Below are 18,123 nucleotides of genomic sequence, written 5' to 3' on the forward strand. Positions count from 1 at the left end.
ATCTTTTCTTTGCTTTGGAACATGGTAGTAACTGACTCTGCTTCGCCATGAGAAAGATTTGCCCCACTCTCCTCCGCGGGGACCAGCTTCAGAGCGAAGAGGAGACCATACCAGAGATCGACCCAACTCTAGACCTCGTTACCGCAGCCGGGACCGCGATGACTATCGCCGCCACTCCTCGCGCTCTCCTCCACCGCGGCGCGGCAGACCAGCGTACAGGGACCGCGATCGCGAGGGCTACCGCTCCCCCGGATACGGCAGCCGGAGCCGAAGCTACAGTCGCAGCCGCAGTCGCAGCCCTCGCCGAGGCCGGCATTCGCATTACGGGCAAGAGAGTCGGGAGGTGATGATGGATGGGTTACCGGTGGATATGGTGGAAGAAGACGTGCGATAACTCCTTCCCCTTTTTATGTTCCTGTGTCCGGCGCCCTAAAGCGGCGCCCTCCGGAACACCGCCGTTATTTGATGGCAAGAGGCTGAGATGTCTGGTCGAGGTGTTGAACAGATCACGAATGAGTTGAAAGAATTCTACAATGTGGATGGTCTGGATGACGTCCGTGTCATTCGTGATCGACAGACGAGTAGGTGATGCTTGGTCTGTTTTGCCCCCGTCAAGCTAATCGTGGCTTCAGAGGTTTCACGTCAGTTGGGCTTTTTGAGATTCCGAGATCTCAACCAGTCGCGGGCGTTTGTCGAACGCAATTTTCCCAACATCTACCTCCATGGGCCCAATCCACATAACGACCGCGGCACTAAGGTGCGCATCGCCTACAGTCGCGAGAGAGAAGACCGTGCCCGGGCCCGCGCGGAGGCTGACTGGACCTGCATGATGGTAAGGCCGGAATTCAGCCACTAAGCCTGATTCACGCGCTAACTTCTCTAGTGTGCTATCGTCAATTATTCTACTCGTCAAAAGTGCTTTCGTTGTCACGCACCTCGACCTGGTATGTTGCTCATGAGGACGTCAACTCGCAGTAAGCTTATTCGGACCAGATGGCGGCCCCGCCGGTCCTCCTGGACTGCCGGCCCCAAGAGTCGAGAACCACGGCGATAATGATGCGGCGCCCGAGAACCAACCGTCGCAGTTCCTTCTTTTCCGCGGACTGGAATCGTCGGTCACCGAAGAACTGCTGGCCAAGGGTGTGGCCAAGTTGTACCGTCCTTTGTCTTCCAGCAACGATGCCACAGGAGGTGCGAAGAAGGGAGCTAAAGTGGCTTCGACCACGGGAGACTCGAACCTCGGGGCTCGAGATGGCTCCATTCGCCGTGTTCTGCTTGTGAGAGGTCGCAAAACCAACGAGAGCTGGCGCTACGGGTTTGCGGAATTCGCGACTATTCAGGTATGTCGCCCTTAGCAGCTCCAAGGCCTAGTTAACATAGTCCTAGGATGCACAAGCTGCCATCACCCGACTCAATTCATTTGACAAGTTTACCATCTCCTCGCGGCCGGTTTTGGTCAGCTACATCCATGCTGGTGTTTTTGTCCCGGTCCTTAATCCCACCCCCAACAATGAACGATTCACGTTCAGTCCGCTGAACAACCCAGCCTTAAAACTCATGTACTGGGACGAAGAGGCCTATGTGAAAGAGCTTACGGTGTCCACAGCGGAACTTGACAGCGGCAAGGGAGACAGGGCGGCTGGTCAGGAGGGACCCACCAAGGGCAGCAAGGACGCCGACAAGGCCAAGAAGCGAAAGGCCGACGCAGCCGCGAGTGCCGCGGCCAAGAAGATGGCAGTGCCGTCGCATCTGCAGTTCTGGAGCAACCGCCACGCGGAGCTGCACGGGATCCAGAAGAAGGATGGCGAGGACAAACCCGGCGGTGGGGAGCTGCAGCAGCAGCCGACGTCGGAGACTGCAGCATCCCCGCTGGACCCCGCCGCGCCCCCGAGTCAATCCTATGCCAACCCCACCCAGAACTGCTGCTACCTGTGCATGCGGAAATTCAAGTCCACCGCCCAGGTCAACCTGCACGAACGCCTCAGTCAGATGCACCGCGAGAATCTGCTGGATGAGGAGCGCATCGCGCATGCCACGCGCAAGCTCGTCAAGCACGGCATCATCCCGCAACCGACGGAGTATCGCGACCGCGCCCGCGAACGGCGACAGGCGTTCGGCCGGTCCAAGGCTGGTGGAGGGGCCAAGCCGCGGCCCGCGGCCCCTGCGGCCAAGGAAGAGGAGCCGGCAGTGCCAGCAGCGTCCAAGGGTGCCTCGCTGCTCAGCAAGATGGGCTGGTCCGCGGGGTCTGGACTGGGGGCGCAGGGCACGGGGATGACGGCGCCGATTGCGACCGAGGTGTATGCGCAGGGGGTGGGCTTGGGGGCGCAAGGGAGCAAGCTGGGCGATGCGACGGAGGAGGCGGGGCGCAACACGCGGGGTCGGTACGATGAGTTTCTGGAGAAGACGCGACAGACGGCGCGGGAGCGATACGAACAGATGGAGCAGTAGATGGGTAGTTATAGGAACGTTGGTGGTTGTCATTACTGATCATAGCATTTTGTGTGTCTTGATCTCGAGCTCCAGCCCGTAAGAATGCGTAAATACAAGAGTAGGGTATGTATGTGTATGTTGTCATGCAAAAGTAGAGATGATGTCCTGTCCAATCCCGAAGCACCCGTGACCATAAAAAAACTCCATCCCATCCCATTCCAACCCTACCCATCTTCATCAATCCACCTATATATCCATTCCCCCTCCCAGAATGGAGAAAACCCTCACTCCTCCTTCTTCCCCTCCCTGTCCACCAAACCCCTAGCATCCTCCACCTCCCTCTCCCGCTGCGCCCTCAACTCCCGCCCAAACTTCTCCCCCAGCACCTTGGCCGCCCACGCCTCCACCTCCCTCTCCATCTCCCGATCCCCCTCCACCAACCCCTTCGCGGCATCCGCCTCCGACAACGAAACCCGCCGCACATACCGCCGCATATCGTCGACACTATTAATATCCATCGCGTACAGCACGCCCCCGGTGCTCATCATCGCGAACGCCAGCACATTCAGCGTGGCCAGGTTGAGCGCCTCGAACGCCTCGACGCCCCCGCTAACCGTGGGCTTGTGGTAGGGCGCGCTGGTGTAGAAGGGCGGGATGGCGGCGAGGCGGCGGCGGCGGATCGCGCGGCGGGTGGTGAGCAGGCTCAGGGCGAGGAAGGCGGTGCCGCCGAGGAGGAGTTTGAGGTTCGTTTGCGGCGTCCAGAGTTTGGGGAGCGGAGGGTCGAATTCTTCTGTTGCTGGGCGGGATGAGGAGGGGGTTGTGTTGGTGTTTGTGGGGGTTTGGTCGGAGGGGGTGTCGGTGTTGGATGCGGTGGAGGGTTTTTGTTGGTCGGGGATGAAGGAGCGGAGGAGGCCCATTTTGAGAGGGTTGTATTGTTGGTTTTGGTTGTGGTGGTGGTGGTGGTGGTGGTGGACGTGGGTGAGGTGGAGTTCAATTGATGCTTATTGTTCGCGCATGAGGATTGAATGGTTTGTTTGTGAGGGTGTTGTTGAGGGTGAGGGGATTGTTTGTCGAGGGTTGAGGAGAAAGAGGAGAAAGAGGAGTTGCGATGGTGGCTTAGTCAGAGCAGGGCAGAGCGTTTTATCTCCACTAACTCCGTGTATGTGTCATGTCGACACTTCTCTGCGCTTCGGTCTTGTTCCCTCTGCGTGATTTCTTCGTGCGGCTTTTGCATGGAAAGTGTTTTACTGATGATGGCTCTCTATATTTTATGAGAGTGTTTGCCTGTCTCATGAATATCCGCTCTCGCTGCCTCCAGATCGGAGCACTAAGTTGGCACGTGGATAACATGATAGCTTGTCTATTGTAGACCCACTTCTCTGACCTTTATCGAGTATGCGTCTTGAAGACGGCTGTGACTTCGGGTGGAAGGGTCCGGATCTACTAGATCCTACTCACGACAATAAGGTCCGGTACAGGCGTTGTTTTCTACGACGATATCCCACTTATGGCTCGGTTGTGCTGGACCAAGTGGCTCTTCTTTCTCCAATAGAGCCTGAGTATCAGATTTCTATTGTCTCCTTTATGTGCATATCTGTACAATGTATACTCGAGTTCTGCAATCATGTCTGTTCTACTGCAGAACTTATAGTAAGGAGGTTCGCGTCGCATGCGGTTATTCTATTAGAGCCGCGTGGAAATCTAGCAGGCCGGTCATATGTTTTAGTTTGCTCTGGGCGACTGCTTCTGGTGGAGCGTCTGATCAGTAGCTGCACAAGTTCTGTAATGAGCTGCTAAATTGTTGAGTGATTTATGTCTTGAGATCTCGCATTGACATGGGTAGAGCCGGGGATAAGAACTGGTAGGTATCATGTAGGTCAAGACTGTTGCGACTTCGCCAGTGATGCGCACAGCAACATGACACAGGTCTTGCCGTATCAAGGTGGTTTTGTGAAGTATGCCTCCGTTTTCGGCTGAGGTCTCTCGCTTCGTCAGAGGTGTATAAGAGTTGTGGGCACACTAAAAATCGACGGTGATGCAAGGCCTCCTATGGTGTTCCAACCGTTCGTCCGGCCAGTTGCCAACGGAAGAGATCCAGTGGAAGGCAGAGAGACCCAGAAAAATCGTTGAGCTGGCCAAAAAAAATAGCCCGGGACAAGCTCTATCATTGAACGCCCTCCACGGAGCCAAATGTATAAATCCGCAGCACCCGCTGCTTCTGTTCCAAGATCCAAGCATGCAGCTCATCCGTCAAAGGTAGCATGGTCATATTGAACAGATTCGTGGACGCCAGCCATCCTCCCAAAAGTGGCGATGTCTGACGGTGGCCCGCGGTGACCCGGCGTGCATCCGCCTCGGGATAGTCGATCTTCTCCATGCCCATCTGGGCTGGCTTCGACTGGCTGCCAAGGAAGTATGGGATGGTGGCGCAGATGCCGGTAGCAAGGTCTTGGATGGTGTCCAGGGCGCTCTGAATGTCGTCTGTGCGGATGGGCGGCGGAAGGAGGCGCAGACAATCGAGGATGATGTTCTGGATGACAATGCGCGAGTCGCGGTAGAAATTCCAGGTGCTGGCGATCCAGATGTCCGCGTAGCAGTCACAACGGTTCTTGTACATGCCTGCCTTGCGGATGGAATCCGATATCATGGTGGCGGAGACGGGGTGCCAGTGGGAGGGGAGGGCGTGTGTCCAAGCTACAAGTTTGGTGTCCAGATGCCTCGCCCGAGCGAGGATCTCCTCGAGCTCGGTGACATTGGCGGCTGGCTGGTCCAAGACAAGCTTGTCCCATGCTTGTCGCAGGCTGACTAGGTCAGATGTGGCCATCAACAGTTGAGTTGAGGCAGACTCGGGCGCAACTGGCGCGGGCGGCCAGACCTTGGGGGTCTGCATGACAGGATACGCGAGCCCTTTGGTTGTTTTGATCTGAATCATTAGTCAAACAAGTCCGATGAGCTGCACGCCACTAGAGCTTACAAGTTGTGCATGTACTGCATTTTCCAACGTTATCGAGAGGTCCGTCTCCCGCTGATCTTGACTCCGACTATTTATCAACGCAATTGCGCCCCGTAAATGTGTCTTGCCTGGGGCCCTGCGCTCCTTCATAGCTGAGAATTCCTGGCCATATCATCAGATCCGAGCATTCAATGAATAAATGGGCTAGTCACCTCATAAATTAAGAGCAAGAGCACCGTCATCAGAATCTCATCCTGGTTCCGGTCGATGTCGCCTTGAATCGCTTCTCTAGTTTTAGATATCGCTTGCACGCACAGGTGTTCAGCGGTTCGGAGATATGACCGATTGCCCGTCCACGCAGACACCGAGAAGAAAGACACCGCCAACGTGATGAGTTTCAAGTGCGACCCAGGCTGGGCGTTTGCGTAAGCATGGGGCACCATTTCCATGAACCCTTCCCGAATCAGTGGATCTTTGGGTGAATAGAGATAGGAGCTAAAGAACAATGATGCCACCGTGTCTTCAAGAGGCAGGTTTACGCTTCTCGGGATATTGCAGGTTTTGTCGAATACAATGTCCATCCAATCGGCCCTTGTCACGTTGGTGGACACGGCGGTTTCAGGCGCTGCCGCAATCACTGAGGTGGTTAGAGAAGCCAGTTTGGCCAGACTCGCTGGGGTTGCATTTGAAACACGAGCGTCTCGCTTCTTGCGTTTGAAGGCGACCTGATCCCGGAGCATAACATCAAAAGGATCTAGATACCCTGGACATGACCGATTCGTCCGCACACAAGCTCTACAGTGTGGGCGAGTTTCATCGCACTGAGTGGCGATTAACAGTAGTCGTTTACAGAATCCGAGACACTAACCTTGATACGCCTTGTCCGGCAGTTCTGACACCCGGTGCTTGGCTTACCACGATAGACCATGGTGGAGGCCCCTGAGTCTGGATAGCCCACAAATTTGGGATCGGACTAGTTATCCGTGTACTCCGTACTTCATCGACACTTCAAGTGCATTGTTCAATACCAAGCGGTCGAGACACATGTATTTTCTGCCACGCGGATCTCTGTTTCATCTGGACATCACAAGCATTCTCAAGTGCAGCATGTATCCGGTTGGTTCGGATGGTCAGATCAGGTACGGAGTTCAGTGCCGTACATAAGGTCGAGATCCATGATGAGTGGAAGCCTGCACTATAACAGACATGGTTAGTCCTATCCGCTCACGTGATAAGTCCACCAGCCGAGCTGTCGCTCCTTGCTAAGAAAATCCACAGAACTACACCCAGGAATTGATAAACGCCATGAAGATTTTCCACGTAGGAAGTTCAAAATGATCATGCAACAAGATTTAACATAGCAAAAAAGTGGAGTTCGGTCACAAAGAAAAGCAATATCATATTTCATAGATACATCAGTACATTAATATGTCTCATTATCATTAGTAGGCCATCATACAGGGCTGAAACTTGGGCTCGTAACACCGTAACACATGCAGGGATATCCGTAAGTTTCATCAATCGTTCATATTACATGAATCATTGGCATAAAAAGAGGGGCTGGGATTGAGCGTAGGAGTTCGAGTGCATGTCCAACCAGGTTTTGTCTACTCCTCAACTGTCGTGCGAGTACGTAGACTACCTCGTATATTCCGTGTTGATCAGCATATCGGTCCGACCGGGACGGTCAAGGCGATCGATTCCTAGATGCTCTTTGCCATCGCGGCCAACATATATCCCGAAGCCATACACAGAATGCTCGCGGTCCCCGGGTGGTGCGACAACCAGTCGCGTGACCAGGTCTGCTTTGCTCCTCGGCTCACGCAAGATCTTGTCGGCGAGGAGTGGGCTCTGGTAGAGGAAGCTGATCAGATCGGCCAGCGTGCTAATATCGTGAGGGAGGTGGCGTTGACGGCGAGGCCAGATACACAAGAAGGACACAGTATAGAGAGCACAGAATACCACCATCGCGTAGAAAGCAGGCATTGATGCTGCAATCTTGATTGCGTGTTCGGACGGGTAATTCAACGCAATGAAAACGCCTCCGGCGAGAATGGGAATGGCGGCAGACGCAATACTCATGAACGAGATCCAAGCCACTTTGTAGTGCTTGTTGGCGACAGCCAGGATAGTCACCTGGAACGGAAGATGCGACGGATACGCCAGTAACAGGCTCTCCTCTGCACGTGCACCGTTGGGTGACGACAAAGAGGCGAAGGGTTGCGACGCACGAAAGAAGACGTCGATGGGCTGCCATGCGAGAAAAAAGACGTTGCCGATAAGAGCCGGCACAAAGCTGTAGCAGAAGTTGGAAGACGAAAAGCCGCCGGTGGAAGGCAATGTGGGCAACCGTGGGGGGAAGCCTCCTCGGATGGCGTCATGGATGAAGCTAACCAGTACAAAAGCGACGAACAAAGCACATATGATTACCGTCCAAGCTATCACAGATGTATCCTTGAGAAACCATGGAATCCAGCGGTAGCGAACAGAAGGAGTGTATAGATTCTCGTGGTATTCGCCCTTTTCGGCCATACCCTGGCGCTCAAGATCAACTGAGACCTTGGACAGCCCGTGCGACTGCATCTGAAGATTCTTTTCCAGGTGGTGAAGGGATGGTGTTCGGATCGGGGCATCAGCCTCGCCAATACCATAGAAGAACTCGCCGCGATTTGATAATTGCCAATAACCCAGTCGAAGGAGCCGGGGCTCGAGAGAATTCCCAACCTGCGGCAATGTTTCGGACTGTTCGAAGTCATGCAGAATGTTTGACCTTTGAATCACCGAAATGAGATCCGCCAGGCTGACAGGATCCCACATTAAGCCTGACCATGTACGAAAAAAGCGAAGCATGAGCAAAATCAACCCAATAGTCGTCAGTCCGTAAACTGCCACCAGCGTCCAGCCCACAGCCAGAACGGAGGCCCATCGCCACGTGCCTTGGCCGTTAATTTCATACCACTTGGCCTGGAACAAACAACTCAGGAGCGGCAATGCGATGAAACTTGAGAGCCACATTGAGAGCAAAGAGAATCCAACTAGCGCCTCTCCATGCCGAAAATGTGAGAAATCAGGTAGAATGAAGTTGCGTGACGTGACTGGCAGCCTCTGCAGAATGCGGTCGTACGGCCGCTCCGATGCCATGATAGCAAAAGGCATGGTGCGATAAACGGCAGCCTGAACCACGAACGTCCAGATGGTGATAAACATGCCTAGAATCTGCGGTAGAAATTGCATCACGAAGTAATGGGCACCACCCTGTCTCTCATAGTCCCAAAGTCCTTGATGCCTTGGGGACCAGACATTGCAGAAAATAATTCCGGCAATCATGAGCAAGCAGCAGATTGTGAGGGCGGCCAGTGCCCATGTGCGCAATACAGGAGGCACATAGTCCAATGCAGGGTAGAGTAGGCTTTCCTCTGGGGGATCCACTGGAATGAAAGATTCTGGGTCAACCGACTTCTGGGGCGACCTTCTTGCGGAGATAGGAGATTTCGGCCGGTGTCTGACGTCCGGAGGTGAGGAAGGTCCATGTGAGCGGATGAAGCAACCTAAGCCATCATCCCAGAGCAGCGGCTCAGCGGGAGAGTCACGGCTCACGATCGAACTTCTCCTCCTAGGGCCCGCCACTTCCTCATCACGCGTCAGCTGGCTAATGGCGAAATGAATATAAGGCGAGTCGTCCATCCCAGGAGTTGGTGGGCGTCCCGCGTAGCTGTCGGCGGGAGCCCGGCTGGATGTGGTATGGGACATGGGGTTCAGGTGAACTTCTCTATCCTCGACGGAGCGGATTGTTTGGGACGCGGGTGTCAGGAAGATTCTGTTGTCGCTCGAGGAGTCTATAGAGGGTTGCGATCGCGCACCAGCCACCGGCGGGGCGAGATGCGTTCTTGATATGCTAGGGGAAGGAGGACGGGATGCAGGTCGAGAGTTGGGGGTTGCATAGCGCACGACATTGACTCGACTGCCACTCGTCCGAGACCTTGCGCTGGAGCTCTGGCTCGAGAAAGAGTAATAGTCATCTGAAGCGGCAACGGATTGTTGATCCTCGGTGTGTATCATCTGCGGTCTACTTGCTGCATGGAGTCAGGCCATCGGTTCAAACCACAATCGACCAAGGTTGGTTGGGATCTCTAGCCGGCTGTCGAACAAATCCGACATTCCACTTACAACTGACAGTCCGCAGACTCACATTGCCCGATCCCGGAGCTAACATGACGGTCGGGATCAACCGAGGAATGTATGTGTTTCAATCGCTCACTTGCAACGCGGTATGAGATATCTCATGGACATTCCCAGCGCGTAGGACCCGAGCCGGTCGAGGGAGAGACAAGAAAGACAAGATGGTCGGGACAGGAAGCAAGGGAGAAAAGAGCTCTGAATTGGGCTGCTATTGACTGTTCGAGGTGGTTGGCGATGCGGGCGCCTGTCTTTCCCAGCCTCCGCAGCCCAGCCACCGCAGGTCCAACGAAGACAGGACCAATAGAGGACGCCGACATGGCAGTAGTGCTGCTATATCTAGGGTTGACATGGCCGCCAGCTATTGGAGAAACGTACTTAGTTTGGACGGGAAAGGCTTGATCGGATGAATGCCGTGGTGTGTCTGTCTGTTTGGTGTTTGGTGTTTGGTGATTGCGGTGGCACACAGAAAGAGAGATGAATCTATGAGTCGATGGACAGCCCAAACTCCAGACAGTGCCAAGATTACGGCCCGAACCATCCAAGGCCACCCACCCACTCCTGTCAAGATCGATTCAATTTGGACACTCCGCACTGTCAAGACTACGGTGAAGTTGTTGGTGGGTGGAGGATCTCACTACAAGACTCTGAGTCGAACAATCGTGTTCTATTCGCATTTTGTTTCATCTGAATCGTATCTTGGTCAAAACGACTAGTTCCATGCAGGCGAGTTGCACATTACACCAAGCTTGTTTGTCACGCCGCCCCGCGGGAGTGGATATGTCGTTCTTCGAGAATCTCAACAAGCAGGCTATGGTTTTGCAAGTGTTCAACGACATTCAGGCTCGGTATGGCACGGCGTATAGCACAAGTTCGGCTTCTCGTGGAGAAACTGCCTGTCGCAAAATCGGTGGGCTATCGTCATCGATCCCACTTCCGCGTCATCATGTACTGTACGGTCCTGATAAGTCGTCACCTTCATGCCTTCCTCTTTTCGACCACTGCTGGTATCCATTTGAGTCCCTGTTCAATCCTGCCTTGCGGCTCGGGTACGTTGCCTTGAGACGGCATATCCTCTTGTGGTTCCTAGGGGATGAGTGGTATGTAGACGGGTGCGTGCTGTACCTGATTTCAAGGGTCTTCTAAAAATAGACTCGCGCTCAAGGGCACGCAACTGGTTCATCGTCCTGGGAGGTCCATCCTAATTTCACAAAGCATGGAGGTTCGTGGGATCTTGAGATGTCAAACCGGGACAGTAAGTGCGTGGGACTCGGCCCCATTATCGCTATCTCTGGTTTATCAAATCAGAAGAGATCCCGGCGTGGGCACCAGAGAGGGGGGGAAAGGAGCATTCCAAACTGACTGCGGCACCGTGGACGTGGAGAGATGTGGATATGCATTGGCGCAATTAGCGATTAGCGGGGGGGAGGGGGCAGATACGTAGAGTGGAAAAGGCAGCAACGTTAGCCACTTCCAGATACAGATCAACGGGCAGGACCACTGGTTCGTCCGCAAATTTTCAAGGAAAAAGCGATTCAAGTAATCATCCCACGAGTGCAGTGGCAATGACAGTGACAGTGACAGTGACAGGGAAATGTAGGTAAAGAATGATTACTCGCGTTGTGCAAGTTGGAGAGTGGCGGCGATGACTAAGGAATCCTGCCTCATTGCTCCAATCAGAACCTCATACACCTTGCAATTCCGCCCGGCCGTCCCTGCACTGCGGCGGCGGGCAGTGTTGAATTCCACCAGTTTCACTCACTCAATCCAGTCCAGTCATTAGTCTAGTCGAGTCCAGTCGGGTCTTTCTACCGGTACTGTCAAGTTAACTTGGAGTCTTGGACTGAGGCAGCATCCGTCCGTCAATCATCCTTCCTCTCTCCCTCCCTCCTCCCATCTCCCCTTCATTTCACCCTCTCTCTCTCTCTCTCTCTGTCCTCCAACTCCTTCCTACCCTTACCCTCTAACTCCAGTCATTCTTTCAATTCCCCCCTCTACAATATTCGCCCCTTCACCGGTCTTCTTCTTCTCCTCCTCCTCTTCATCCTTCCACGCCCCCTCATATTCCCTCTCCGCATTATCTCCCATTAAATTCTTCTTTTACTCTTCTTCTTTTTACCTTTTTTTTTCTAGATTCAGTTAGTCAGTTACTTACCTAGTTAGATCATACCTTATCTACTCCGAGTAGGGCGGATTGGTTCACCTTCCTCCAATCTCCGAATCCACCCTTCTTTGTCACCACTTCTGTCGCGGATTCCTCAGGCTTCCCGCCTCCCCTACTCTCTCCATGTCTCAGGAGGTGGGCAATCATTAAGTCCATGCAGAGTTGCACTGGATGTTACAAAACATCTTCTGAGCTTCCCTGGTGATCACCTTGAATTCTAACTCAGCGTGCTCTAATCAATTGTGGTCAATCCCTGCCATTCGGTTTGCATCACGCCAGCCACTTCTGGTTCTCCGCTCGCCTCTCGATCGCGGCGACTGTGTCGCTCCGCTCTCGAGTCGCCATGCTTCTCAAACCCGCTACACCGCTTACTATCCTCCTACTGATCGCATTTGTTCTTCTCCTCATCTCCGTCATCTCGACTCCGATTGTCAAAAGCATACCATTAGCGACTTTCGAGAATGTCGATTATGGTGTCTTCGGTTACTGCAAAGGTGACCAGTGTACCAGCATTCATGTTGGCTATGCCGACGGTTCGTTGCCTTCTCTCTTCTGCCCGGCGCATTCTTGCCCTTCCTCTCAGATGGGTCTCCAGGTGGGGTTGCTGACGGAAACTCACTACCGGTGTGACAGATAACATTATCACGACCAACACCAGCAGCAGCGAATTCAATATCCCGCCCAGTACTCGGAAGTCGCTTTCAGCCATTTTGATTGTCCATCCCATCGCAGCCTTTCTTACTCTCATTTGTCTGTGCCTGGCGGCAGCAGCGCACTTTCATGCCCCGTCGCATTCGCCACGATATCTCCTGGCACTGCTAATTCTACTTCTCCCCACACTGCTCGTGTCGCTCTTGGCTTTCCTCGTCGACATCTTGCTGTTCGTTCCGCATCTCAAATGGGGAGGATGGATTGTGCTCGTGGCCACCATTCTGCTTGTGACTTGCGGTGTGGTCACATGTGCCATGCGCCGGACACTTGTCAGCCGCAAGGCGAGGAAGAGGCGCATCGCAGAAAACGCTGAAATGAGTGGGGAGAATTTTTACAATCGTCAGAACGCCGCGGCAGCAGCAGGAGGCTTGGGCCAGCCAGAGAGCTTCAATGCCGATGTCAAGGAGCCGGTTGTTACTGGTTCGCCTCCTACCTCTGATGTCGGACCCACATTCACTACATTCCGTACAACAACCCATGACAGCGACGATGACCGCACTCCTTTAAACGCTCGGAATCCCCCTAGTGATGCTGCACTGCCCACTGGTCCATATGCCAATATGCGCGGTGATGTAATGGCTTACAATGCCCCACCGGATCATATCGAAAGCGCTCCTCCTTCTGTCCAAGGACCTGGGCCGCGGATGCGCCCCGGACCCCCCGATGCTCGACTCCGCAATCAGTATTCTGACGGCAGTATGGGTTCGCGACGAGGTCCCCCTCCTCCAGGATCTGCCCCGCGTGGACGTGGCGGATATGGCCCGCGAGGAGGATACGGCCGAGGGGGTTATTACGGGCCAGGACCACGAGGACCTCCACCGGGCGGGCCGATGAGAGGCGGACATCCAGGAGCGATGGGTCGAGGTTATCGAGGACCCCCTCAGCCTGGTGGTTATGGTCCCTCGCCAGGGTTTCGGCCGACACCCCCTCCTGAGACTGACTACGATTACCGCGGCCCAGCACCCTCTGCGGGTGTTCATCGACAGCCATCTCCGGGTCCGATTGGGATGGCCGTATCTGCGGATTATGAGGCGGCTGGACAAGCTATTGAGATGCAGCCGCAGCCAAAACGCCTAGGCTCTGCTGATCCTGTGTCGCATGGGGTGACGTCCGATTCCCAGCCGCATGCAGTGTCAGCCGACGGATATCCTGAGCCCATAAGCCCTACAAGCCTTTATAGCCGGACACCGTAAGTTATTACTCTGCTCGGAGGCACAGATCGATCATGTGTGATTGTATGTTCTAACAACCAAACAGTTCGCATAATCACCCGCGTGCTGGCTGGGCGCAAGCAGATGGCCCCGCCCACCACGCACCCTCGCCGGCGCATGGCTACGGCTCCGCGCGGCAACACGCACGTTCGCCTTCAACCGACTATTTTGAAGATGTGGATCCTCGATTTGTGAACCCCAACGAGTCGGCAGCAGCTAACCCACCACGGTTACCTCCTGCCCTCACACCTGGTGCCATTGGTGAGCGGAAACCGACGGATGACTCGGCTGAGGCCCCTCACTCACCCACTACTAGTGAAGTAAGCCACTTCACTTCCATTTCCCAACGGCCTATCAACCCTCGCTGGCGCCCACCGCCTGTTCCGGCTCAACAGAAGCATGATGTGCTGCTGGAGAACAATCCGGATTTTGACCTTCAGGCGGGTGCCGGGCGAGGAGGGCTTGCCGGAGTAGGAAGTCGGATGCCGCCCCTGTCAATACCTCGAGACGCCTCAAGATACCCCCTTCCATGAACATAATCTTTAATTCCGCGTTACACCATTGCCTCACTCTTTGCAATTGTCCGAATACGGGTCTTCCGGGGACTTACGATGCCTGTCGCTGGACGGGATCTTTTCTGGGACTGATGAACCCTTGTGTCGTGTTCGCGCAGCATGGCATTTGCATATAAGCGCACTGCGTCTGTAGCTATGATCACTACGATTTGGCATCGAAAAAACAACAGATGTACATTCACCAACGGGCGCTTGATACCGTACGCACTGCTGTTAGTTTATGATTGTTATGTTAGTCTCATAGGCATGATTACTATGTTATGTTTCCATTATTCCGTTATGGTTTGCGACCCACCATACTTGATGAGGGTTGGAGGGATCATCTCACCCCTAACTTTCATGACTTGATTCTTCGGGCACTACGTAAATAGCGGGGATGTCGATGGGGGTTGTCCCGTGTGATGCCTGTCTCAACTTAATCTTGTGCGTGACATCATGAATGGAGTCATCAACTGGCATTCCAGGCATCTTGGCTACTATTCTGCCTGAGAGCCTTGGTGCAGATTGTCTTGCGGAAATGAATGCCAAGAATGGATATCAAACTGCCCAGCGTGGCTCAGCACCTGAAGAAGCCAAGCTGCACGGTCATTGGTGGTCGAGCTCATTGCAGATCAAACGACAGGTTTGCGCCAGACTCGCGTTTTATCACCCTATTGCATGAGAGATCCAGGAAAATTACGAAAAGAGAAAAAAAAAAAAAACAAGCAGAAACACAGGGTTTGGAGTACTTGGGAACGAGATTACTGTGAGTTCATCCCGCCACTGTCTCAACTGTCTCGTGACTTGTCCCGATAAAGAACTGCTGACAGGCCAAGTGTCTCGTTTTCGGCATCAAGATGATTGATGTCTGCATCTTTTCGAATGAGAGAAAGGAACGCTTCCGGACAACTCGTATCTGCCAAGATCCCGCTGGCTGTCCCGGTCAACCTTTGGCGAAACTCTCTTGACTTGGATCTTGGCTTATGGTGATCGACATATGTCTAGAGCCTCCCGGGGGCTTGGAGGCCATCGACGGAGCCAAGTTACAAGCCTGTGCCAAGGGTTTGCCAAGCGGCTCCCTCTGGCAGACGATGTGATATGTCCAATATCATGCAGACGGAGACCGAGTTTGCTGTCGCCTGATTGATTTGGACATGGTATATCCATCTCCAAACCCATGTGTCGCGCCAGGATGATGCGGGTATGCGATGGACATTGGGCTGATATCTGAAACCGCTGCTTCGGCGGTGTACCACGACATCCGCGGCTTCTGGTAGGCATGCATCTCTCCAGACGAAAATATCACGGACACATGGTTGCACTGGCTCTTATCAGTGCCTTGGCGTGGAGGCAGTATGGTGGGGATAGCAAACTTTGTACGAAAGGCGGCTGTATATAGGGATGGCCATGGTTTGGCTCCAAGGATGAAGGCGGCAGCTTCTCAACCATTCTTTTCTTCATCGGCGCTGGTCTTGGGTGCCTGTCTCAGTTCATCATGCATCAATCTCCCGCCGGTGACATTCAGCCCGCTCCGGCAGCTGTCACGGCATATTCCAGACATCTGCAGTTCAGCGAGGACCGAGGTGGCCTTTGGTCCTCAGGCAACAGCACGATTGTCTCCCTTGCTCAATCGAACGACGACGGAGAGACAACTTTCTACGGCAGATTAGCTCGCCATCTCCAGTCCGAGATCGATATTGCTTATGCCGATATACCTTTGATCGTCTGCGGGTTTGTAAGTGGCCTGGTGGACGGACTGTCCTTCAATGCCTGGGGCAGCTTCTCCAGCATGCAAACAGGTATGTATCAACCATGTCCTACTTTGTTTTGCATCTCGGATACAGCAATCCCCACGTCACATCTGTCTCAGCCTCCTAACTCCTCGCTGTCCAGGGAACACCGTCTTCATCGCCCTCGGTGCCTCTGGGCAACCGAGATACCCAGCCTACCTGTGGGCCAAGTCCCTCATCGCACTTTGTACCTTCATCGCCAGCAACATCATCTTCATCCAGGCGTCCCGCCTCCTCGGCCCACCCCGCCGTCGCTCCTCCCTCATCCTCTCCTTTGCGGTTCAGTCGATCTGCCTCTTGGTCGCCGCGCTCCTCGTGGAGCTCAGGATTGTCTCGCCCCGCCCCGAAGACCCGCGTGCGCCAATCCAATGGATGCAGATCATCCCCATCTCGCTCCTGGCCTTCCAAGCGGGCGGGCAGGTCTGCGCCTCGCGCATCCTGGAGTTCGACGAGATCCCAACGGTGGTGCTGACCAGCCTGCTGTGTGATCTCCTGGTGGACCCAAACCTGCTCGCCCGGAAGAACCCCAAGCGGGACCGTCGGGTCGGGGCGTTCCTGGCCCTTTTCCTGGGTGCCATGACTGCCGGTGGGCTCTCCAAGGTAGCCAGCCTAGCAAGCAGCCTGTGGTTTGCCTTTGGGTTGAAAGTCATGATCACCGGGGCATGGACGGTGTGGAAGACAGAGGGGAGCGGGAGGGTGGGGAAGGGCGGGGGGAGTATCGTTTGATTTTGTTGGGTCGAGTTGCTTTTACTCTTTCCCTGCTTTCTTATGTTTTTTTTTCTTTGAGGGGGTGCTGGCAGGATGTTATGACTTGATGATTTTGCCTTGGATGGCGTTGACGTTGACACTTATGACCTGGTGGGCGAGAATGTTTTGGCTGGATAGGTTGCCGGGGCGGGCGTAGCTTGGTTGGCGCTATGCTATATTGTGATGATTCCCCGGACATGATACCTCGGATCTGATCAGCTCACGTTCGCTTTCCTTTGGCCCTTACCTGGGCTATTCTGTTCTTGGGGATGATTTATGCCCCTGATTTAGTGGGGATACCACCAGAATCAAATTTACTATGTTGTTACTATCATCATCAGCCACCCCGAGTGCTATAAAAGCTACAATCCCATGGAGAACAATTTATTCTCTAGTCTGTGGAAGTCGCATATTGAGCATTTTTCTTTCGATATACACCTAGAACCCTTCCCTTTCAGTATTATTATAGGAGCTTACTTGTCTGTGTGCGAGGGGCTAGGCTTGTAAGGTGCAGTACCTCTCTTTTGTGGCTCTTCTCTAACGTTACAATGAACTGCGGTCAAAAGTACACGGCATTGCTTACTTCCCATTTTCACATATACTTCAATTTCTGTCCCTACTTATCGCCCATCTTCATACAAAACAGGACCAATTTAAACGTCTATCAGCATAGTGACTCCAACTCGTCCACAATCGGATCGAAGGGACAGGACTTGCAAGGTAACCTACGCGCGGATCCCGCCCGAGAAAACATACTACCTCCGCTTCTGCCCTACCGCAGTGCTTCTGCCCACCTCACCAATAGATGCATGCCAATGCGACAGTGAAACCCCATAATCCAAAGAAGGCGATGCGCCTACAGCGACTAGCCTATTCTTCCAGGACTAGTAGATACCTACGTGCCAGATCCTTCCGCCACTGACGCAGTTCACCCTGCTGTAGGGCTGAATAGGCCAAAGGACCCACCCACTCTGCCATCGTTGCTCTAGAACCCCCCCTCCATCGTTACTTCCTGGCATTCTGGCTCCTGCATGCTGACGACGAGATTGTTCCACCTTGAGCATATTATTGGTTTTGTTTAATGGTCGAGATTCGCGTCCGTCTTTTATCTTCAGACGGGTTGCTATGAACTTTACTGTGTAGCCTTAACCAGAGAACATAGAGTTGTGGAGTTCGGACATTAAGCGGCGGGTGGGGTGGATCGATTTAGAGGTTGGGCCTGAAAATTGGGGCAGTATAACCATCCTTATCATTCAACGATTGTAGACCCTGACCATGTCGTTGTAATGGGATTGTGATACAATCGGTATATATGGAAAAGGCTGTCTTTACACACTTGTCTTCTTGAATAAAGAATCTGAATGACATCTGCCGTGCAGAGAATGCA

General features: G+C 53.8%; 6 protein-coding genes across 6 annotated transcripts; 5 read left to right on the forward strand and 1 right to left on the reverse strand.

The window, feature by feature from the left end:
• Positions 1–47: 47 nt before the first annotated feature.
• On the forward strand, positions 48–347 carry BO72DRAFT_499529 (uncharacterized protein; the record flags this gene model as incomplete). Its single annotated transcript, XM_040948845.1, has 1 exon — positions 48–347. One exon carries the CDS (start codon positions 48–50, stop codon positions 345–347), a length of 300 nt encoding a protein of 99 aa, XP_040798052.1.
• Positions 348–481: 134 nt separating this feature from the next.
• On the forward strand, positions 482–2,448 carry BO72DRAFT_385834 (putative G-patch domain protein; the record flags this gene model as incomplete). The annotated part of the gene is made up of 5 exons (XM_040941601.1): positions 482–581; positions 633–832; positions 884–944; positions 994–1,340; positions 1,387–2,448. The coding sequence occupies 5 exons, from the start codon at positions 482–484 to the stop codon at positions 2,446–2,448; spliced, it is 1,770 nt and encodes a 589-aa protein (XP_040798053.1).
• Positions 2,449–2,714: 266 nt separating this feature from the next.
• BO72DRAFT_471206 (uncharacterized protein) lies at positions 2,715–9,596 on the reverse strand (the record flags this gene model as incomplete). The annotated part of the gene is made up of 8 exons (XM_040947079.1): positions 2,715–3,430; positions 3,806–3,809; positions 4,640–5,353; positions 5,405–5,545; positions 5,596–5,903; positions 7,069–9,376; positions 9,416–9,456; positions 9,551–9,596. 8 exons carry the CDS (start codon positions 9,594–9,596, stop codon positions 2,715–2,717), a joined length of 4,278 nt encoding a protein of 1,425 aa, XP_040798054.1.
• BO72DRAFT_220041 (uncharacterized protein) lies at positions 9,533–10,120 on the forward strand. Its single transcript, XM_040939760.1, has one exon. The coding sequence runs from the start codon at positions 9,623–9,625 to the stop codon at positions 9,959–9,961; it is 339 nt and encodes a 112-aa protein (XP_040798055.1). The 5' UTR covers positions 9,533–9,622; the 3' UTR covers positions 9,962–10,120.
• A 1,853-nt stretch (positions 10,121–11,973) lies between these two features.
• BO72DRAFT_220044 (putative pH signal transduction protein PalI) lies at positions 11,974–14,419 on the forward strand. Its single transcript, XM_040939761.1, has 3 exons — positions 11,974–12,256; positions 12,357–13,623; positions 13,692–14,419. The coding sequence occupies exons 1-3, from the start codon at positions 12,067–12,069 to the stop codon at positions 14,176–14,178; spliced, it is 1,944 nt and encodes a 647-aa protein (XP_040798056.1). The 5' UTR covers positions 11,974–12,066; the 3' UTR covers positions 14,179–14,419.
• A 1,275-nt stretch (positions 14,420–15,694) lies between these two features.
• On the forward strand, positions 15,695–16,715 carry BO72DRAFT_499536 (YoaK family protein; the record flags this gene model as incomplete). Its single annotated transcript, XM_040948846.1, has 2 exons — positions 15,695–15,998; positions 16,093–16,715. 2 exons carry the CDS (start codon positions 15,695–15,697, stop codon positions 16,713–16,715), a joined length of 927 nt encoding a protein of 308 aa, XP_040798057.1.
• Positions 16,716–18,123: the final 1,408 nt, after the last annotated feature.

Source organism: Aspergillus fijiensis (genome assembly GCF_003184825.1).
Source record: "Aspergillus fijiensis CBS 313.89 unplaced genomic scaffold BO72scaffold_53, whole genome shotgun sequence".
NCBI lineage: Eukaryota > Fungi > Ascomycota > Eurotiomycetes > Eurotiales > Aspergillaceae > Aspergillus > Aspergillus fijiensis.

Excerpts from the sequence above, each read along its gene's own strand:
- BO72DRAFT_220044 (XM_040939761.1), top strand. The coding sequence starts at position 12,067 with ATGCTTCTCAAACCCGCTACACCGCTTACTATCCTCCTACTGATCGCA. Across the intron at positions 12,257-12,356 it reads TCATGTTGGCTATGCCGACG|ATAACATTATCACGACCAAC; the intron begins GTTCGTTGCCTT and ends CCGGTGTGACAG. Across the intron at positions 13,624-13,691 it reads AGCCTTTATAGCCGGACACC|TTCGCATAATCACCCGCGTG; the intron begins GTAAGTTATTAC and ends ACAACCAAACAG.
- BO72DRAFT_220041 (XM_040939760.1), top strand. The coding sequence starts at position 9,623 with ATGTGTTTCAATCGCTCACTTGCAACGCGGTATGAGATATCTCATGGA.